The following is a 7,173-nucleotide window of genomic DNA, read 5'->3' on the forward strand; positions in this document are numbered from 1 at the left end:
CGCCCCCAGGTCACCCCTCCTAAAACCCTTTCACTGGGACCTTGGTTTCAACTTGTGATTTTACGAGGATAGGAACATTCAGGCCAAGGCCCTATCATAGGGATTTTACATTAGTTGTTTTTTTTTCTGCCTGAAATTCTCTTCTTCCAGAAATCTGTGTGTCTAACTCCTTTGCCTCCTTCAAGTGTTTTGCTAAAAAATCTCATCTTTTCAGACACCTGCCCTGAATTCCCTATGTAATATCTCAGTTTCTTTCCATAATCACCACACTCATGATCTCCCTAACTGGAGTTTACTTTTCTTTATCATATCTAAAGTATTATATAATGTATTCTAGAAGACAGGCAGGAAGGCGAGTGGTTAGGAGCCAGTGGTCTTGGATTGTGAGAGGGATGTCTGACTGCTAGTTTAGGCGCGATCCCTGGCAGTCGGACATCCCCCCCAAGGGGTCCTGGATTTTATGCACCGAGCCTCTAGTATATATATATTGTTATTGACCATTTTCACTCATTAGAATATGAACTCTGTAAGGCAGTGACCTTGATTATTTTTTATTGATGTGCTCTACATGCTAGGAGAATGCCTGGTGCTTAGTAGATGCCTATGTATATTTGATAAAAGACTGAATAATTTCAATAAAACTCTTAAAAATCTGAAGAATTTGCAAAGTACTGTCTATTTTCCCTTGATGTGTAATGTTTGAGCTTAATCATAATTAGTAAATCTTACATAGTAATAATGAAATACATTTTTCTCCAAAAGTCAGTTATTTTTCAAGATATGGTGACATAGGATTTGTTTAAATTACTTTAAATACCAATTAATATTGAACTGAGATGTTTTTACTCAATAGAATGAGTGCTGCTAACAGTAAACTAAGATATGTGTATCTATTTCTCTGTTTCTCTAAGGTATAAATCCACCACGGAAAGTTTATGCTAACCCTGAGGATGTGGGGGAGGACAGTATAATTCTTCAGTGGGAATCCCCACAGGATAGCCATGAGGTCTACATTCAAATCGAAACCATACCAGAGAAAAGAGAAGTCATGACTTTTTTTGTAAAGGATGCTAATAGATTCAAGATTGATAATTTAATCCCTGGAATGACTTATGACATTGGAATGGCAACAATGATGAATGGGAATTTGAGTGAGCTGGTAACTATTCAACAAACTCTAAGTGAGAACCAAATACTTCTCATTTATTCTTTTATTTTAATTGCACATAAAGGCATGTAGCTTTGTTTAAGGTATGCTAGTTTACTTAAAGTAAAGCCTGATACATACACACAAAGCCTGATCTATAGAAGACCTTGATTATTGCTTTGTTCTATTCTTTAAACTTTTTAAATATTTATTTTTATTTATTCAATGTCTAAAATTTTACATGTCTCCTTTTTCCCCCGCTTGACCCCTCCCCAAGACAACTTTTTTCTTCAAAAGTTTGGTTGACATCAACAATTTTCCTGGCCATTTGTACAGTGTCTGACACCTGAAGTTGTATATCATTAACAGATATTTGCTGATCTTGGGGTACTATAAAATATTCTCCATAGACCCCGCTGATAGCAGGTTTTAAGTAGATTTTTAGTGTGCTTTGTCTAATGGTAGCCTCAGGAACTAGAGTCATTTTTTAAATATATTTTATTGATTTTTTATAGAAAGGAAGGGATAGGGATAGGAATCATCGATGAGAGAGAAACATCGATCAGCTGCCTCCTGCACACTCCCCACTGGGTAAGTGCCCACAACCAAGGTACATGCCCTTGACTGGAATTCAACCTAGGACCCTTGAGTTTGCTGGCTGACGCTCTATCCACTGAGCCAAACCAGTCATTTTTATTCCTTTTATTCTGACAATTCTCCCTGCGTGTATAAGGCAGCATTGTTTACGATTGTTTATGATTAGGAACCTGGTCCTAATGCCATACTATCTAGGCTTGAATCTGGGTTCAACTCTTTGAAGAACCCTGAGCAAGCATAGAATTTGAGGCATTTACTCAACCTGTAATTGCCCGCAGGCGCAATTTCTCTTGTAAAACAAGAGAAAATAATGGGATTTCCTGAGAATAGCTGATGTAGTAAATGTAAGGGCTTAGAACAGTGCCTGACACATAGCTATGTAAGTGTTTACAATTATTATCAACAGATATACAGTAGCACACTGGAAGGAAATATTGACAGTATATTAAAGGTTTAGGATTAAGCCAACAATAATTTTTATGTCCTTTCTTAAATAAGTTTACTAAATTAGTAATCATTGAAAAATTCTATTAAGGAAAGACAGTTAAAAAGTAAAAAGAAAATATATGATTAAATAATATTTATACATATTTATATTATGATAAACATTAGGAGAGGAAAATGCAAAGTGATGTAATGGAGAGCAATTGAAGAGGGATGGAGGGTTCTATTGTAAACAGGCTGTAATAGAAGGAGTTACATTTGAATGGATATGTAAAGGAGGAGCCAGAGTGGAATTAGATGGAGGAAGGTCACTTTAGGTACACACAGCTAGCACAAAGGATGTGAAACAGGAAGAACTTTGGTACATCTAAAAACAAGGCCACAATGTGTGATGTCTAATGGATAGGGAGAAAGGTGTTGAGAAATGACATTGGAGAGGTATTCAGAGGTCAGATCACATAGCATATGCTTTGAGTTACTTCTGAGGTGATGGGAAGCCATTGAGAGTTTTATGCAGGAGAGTGACAGTGTGACCTATGTTACAAATATTTACCTGTGGCTGTGTGCAAAGAATGATATGTAAAAGGGCAAGGAAACTGTGTAAGAGGTTGTAGAGTGTAGACAAAAGATTATTGTGGACAAGTTGAAGGAGGACAGGTAGATTTCATATTATGGAAGTAGGTGGTCCAGGCTTTGATGCTGGAGTGCTTGTGGTGAATAAAGGAAGAGAGATACTTAGGGTTTTGACATGAGGAATTTGGGTGGATAGTGGTGACTCTGAGGTAGGGAAGATCATGGGACCTCACGGGCCTTTTGGCTATCAGTAAGGGCAGCCTGGTAGAAAAGTGAATTGGTTCAAAAAATTATGTACCAGCAGTGTCTACACTCAACCAACATTGAATCTCCCTGTTTTATCCTCCAAAGACTAAAACTAAATTTATGTATGACATTTTCTTTAATTTCTGAGAAAATCTACCTAAAGTTAATTATCATAAGAAAGTTATGATAACGAATACTAAGAAAGAGATATTGTTGAAAGCAATTATTTCATGCCTAGGATTTATTGGCAGAATGGAAGTACTAAAATTAAACTGCATAGATGGGACATGAACTCTAGTCTTAGATCTACCATTATTAGAAGTATGAGGATAAAGTGTTTCCATATTGTCTCAGTGCTTAAGTTTTCATTCTAAAAAAAAATTAGGCCATTGAATACATTTTAAAATTGGCTTCCAGCTCTAAAGTCATATTCTTTTTTGACTCTATGGAAATTAGCATAGTTTAACCAGCCTTCCATCTAAAATATTAAATTTTTGCCACATTTTCTAGATAGTGATCTATTTTGTAAAGTTTTCAGCTCTGTAGCTTCAGGCATAAGCACAGTTCTTGATTTTGTTTAATTTGAGCATTATTTGTAAAACTGCTATCTGACGTAGAAGTTGAAACATGGATTAACATCTATAAATTTTAGGAAGAATAATAGAATGTTGGTGTTTGAAGGTAGGACAGAGATCTTCTTGCCAATCTGATATACAGTTCCCAGTGTAGTGCCTGATCATTTTGTAATTCATGGCTATAATTGTCCTGTATTGTGGGGTCACATCTGTTCTCCAGGGCATCACAGAGCAAATCTACTCCCAGATTCACATGAAAGATCATCAAATGTTTGGGAACAGCTGTTATGTACTCCTGGTTCCTATGGTTTCTTTTTTTAAAAAATATATTTTTATTGATTTTAGAGAGGAAGGAAGAGGGAGAGATAGAAACATCAATGATGAGAATCATTGATCAGCTGCCTCCTGCACACTCCTAACTGGGGGTCGAGCCCGCAACCCAGGCATGTGCCCTTGACTAGAATTGAACCCGGGACTCTTCAGTCCACAGGTCTACACTCTATCCACTGAGCCGAACAAGCCTAGGGTCCTATGGTTTCTTTCCTTCTGGTGAATTATCTCTAGTTCCTTCGAGTATTCTACTATTTCTTATAATACTATTGGCCTATCTATTCAGTTCTTAAGCTTCATAATCATCAGATTATTTATCATTCATCATTTGTACTTGCCTCAAGAAAATAAAATAAATATTAACCTATTCCAAGGTGGGTAGGTAGAATTAATGCTTTCCATGCATTTATTCAACTAGTATTAGTTGATCACTATTATTTACTATGTCCTGTTTTACACTTTGAGGTAATCAAGCATAGAGGGGTATTCTCTCTCTCTCTCTCTCTCTCTCTCTCTCTCTCTTTCTCTCTCTATTATTCTGAAAATAATGAGCAAAGCTTGATTTTAATTTATTATTATGGACCTTGAAACATAAATATGCCCTTTGGGAAAAGGCAATCTCACCAGCACAGACTTGGAACTGGATTGCCTGGGTCAGAAATCCAGCTCCACTATTACCAGTTTACATCCTTGGGGAAGTCATTCAAACTTTTTGATCCTCAGTTTCCTTCTCTCTAAAATGAGAAAGATAAGAATCGTATCTAATTTATGAAGTTAATATAATTTAAGGGCTCAGACATGAAGCACACACTATGAGAGTATTCGCTGTGGTGGGTTGTAGGAGTGGAGTGTGGCACTGAGGAGCTGTGGCTGTCCTTAGTGGGAAGAAAAGCTGTTCCAGCTTTCCATGCAGCCCCTCCTTGTTGGAGGAATGCACTATACCCAGTTTTCTTGAGGCAACGAGAGCTATAGGAGAGCTGGTGTTTGTGTTTTCTTTTTACCTCTTGGTATAGAAAAATAAATTTTAATATAGTTGGGTGTCCCTGAGACCCAATTCTACCTTGTCTTTAATAATAGCCTTTGATTTGCCTAGTTAATTTTCTCTGATATTAAAATAAACCTCACACAGCCCAGTGCTACCCCTTCTTCTGAAAGAGCTTTTGAAGTAAAATGGGTAAGGATTGAGGTCACAGTAATAGTGGTGGAGACCCATCACAAATGCCCAGATTATGTCAATACCTTTCTATTTTTTTTTTTAAGTGAAATCTTATCCAGCTTGAGCTTGCAGAGGTTCAGGATAGAATTTTGAAGAGAAAGAACTTTTCCCTGTTCTACACATTTTCAGCCTTGGTGAGCCCTCAGGCGTAATGTGTCACTTAGTAAGGCCATTGGCTCCATTTCCCTGGGCAACTGAAACTGATGGAAAAATCCCACATTTTCCGACTGAAGAGAATGTCACTGACTCTATATACCAGGGGTGGGCAACCTTTTTGTGAGTGCGTGCCCAAACCAGCAAAATCTCTGACTCAAAATTCTTCTGCGTGCCAACCCTAATATTTTGAGAACATGTTATGCCTACTTGATATCTCTTAAGGTGTACGTATGTGAAGAACCTTGAAGAAATAATAAAATTCATTCGAGCGACAAAAGCACAGTATATGATGATGAAAAATACATTTATTTTTTCAGGGAGAGAATGGAGAGGAAGACAGGAATAGAAACATCAATGATGAGAGATACTCATTGATTGGTTGCCTCCTGTAGACCCCCTACTGGGAATTGAGCCCATAACAGGCACATGTCCTAATCAGGAACCCTGGTTCATGGGTCAATGCTCAACCACTGAGCAACACTGGCCAGGCTCAATATATCTTTAGAACTTAAACTAGACAATGCCTACTTAAAGCCGTGTCTCTCCTTAGAAAATGTCTTTGGCACTCAGGAAAATGGAAATGAATTGTTTCCATGACTACACTGGACACTCATTTCTAATCCCAGATTATTAATTCCTGCTCAAGGCACATTTAGAAGCTTTCACAGATCATGGCCCACGGATTCAGATGGATTGGATACTTGTGGGATGTCATCCTAGCCATATTTACTGTAGGAGCTTTGCAACTGAAGAGAACTGGAAGGAATGTAAAGAGGAAATCTACAAAAAAAATTAGTTATGGACCAAAAGGGAAAAGTTAATATAGCTGGAAAAGAAAAACCATGTATAAAAGCACCTCGAAACCCAGTAATATATCATATGGAAATTTTTTTATGTTTAGTGTATTGAATATTTTCTCATAACCCCAAGAATAGAAGAGGCAAGAAATTTATATGTTCCAGCTGAATAAGTTGATGGATATTGCACAGATTTCAATGCTCTGGAATGCTAATTATAGGTATGTGCCTAAATACTTTACACATTACTGGTTCTATGTGAAGAAGCAGAATCTCATTATCAAATATTTAACAGTGACTTAGAATAATTTCCATTGCCTGAATCCAGATGTCACCAGTAGAACTGAAAAGGCCATCTAATTATTCTGTGGAGGATAAAAGGACTTTTTTTCAGAATAGATATTTCAGAAGATATCTACTTGGGACAAATCTAGGGATATACCGGATGTTATCCCAATAATCCACAGATAGAATTGAGATTAAAATTGACTTGAGGAAAAATAATGTGAATAGAATTTGTGTAAAATTTCAAATCTGCTCTAAATAGCACAGTGGGAGGCTGAGGTGAAAGAAAGCTATTTAATAGAGGTCAGGGAGAGTGTAAAATGTCTTCCAGGCAGGTGCCAGAACTGTGTTCGTAAAAAATGAAATGAAATGTCTGCTCAAATCCCCTTGCCTGCAGGATACTGATGGACATCTGTGGCCTGGTATGCGAAGCCTCCCACAGACAGTGTCCGGCCACAGAAGTGGCCCTCCCATGCCTTGTCCCCTCTCCTCTCACACACCGCATGCTTTCACCAGCTTAAGTGTGTGTCTGCACAGCTCTAAGCACTTTATCTATAAATCCAGCCTCTCACTTTGTCATCACAATGACCCTGCAAAGTAGATACCAGTCTCCTTCCCATTTTAGGGATGAGGAAACCAAACCACAGAGGGACTAAGTAACTTGCCAAGATGCTCTGCTAATAAAGAGCAGGAAGAACTGGACACTCCCAACACATGATGATGCCTTTTGGGTTTCCACACCGGGCTCATGTATTCTCTTTGCCTGGGATTTCCTTCTTCCTACTTCTTCCCCCTCACACACACTCT

At 37.9% G+C, this 7,173-nt stretch overlaps 1 protein-coding gene across 1 annotated transcript in view; it reads left to right on the plus strand.

Annotated features, from left to right (window-relative positions):
* LOC102772057 (tenascin-R) overlaps positions 1–7,173 on the plus strand; it is a 17,901-nt gene that overhangs the window by 2,882 nt on the left and 7,846 nt on the right. The window contains exon 2 of the mRNA XM_015571107.1: positions 912–1,181. Within this exon, the coding sequence (XP_015426593.1) occupies positions 912–1,181 (270 nt within the window). The remainder of the gene's footprint in view (positions 1–911; positions 1,182–7,173) is intronic.

Source organism: Myotis davidii, unplaced genomic scaffold, assembly GCF_000327345.1.
Source record: "Myotis davidii unplaced genomic scaffold, ASM32734v1 scaffold26, whole genome shotgun sequence".
Lineage (NCBI taxonomy): Eukaryota > Metazoa > Chordata > Mammalia > Chiroptera > Vespertilionidae > Myotis > Myotis davidii.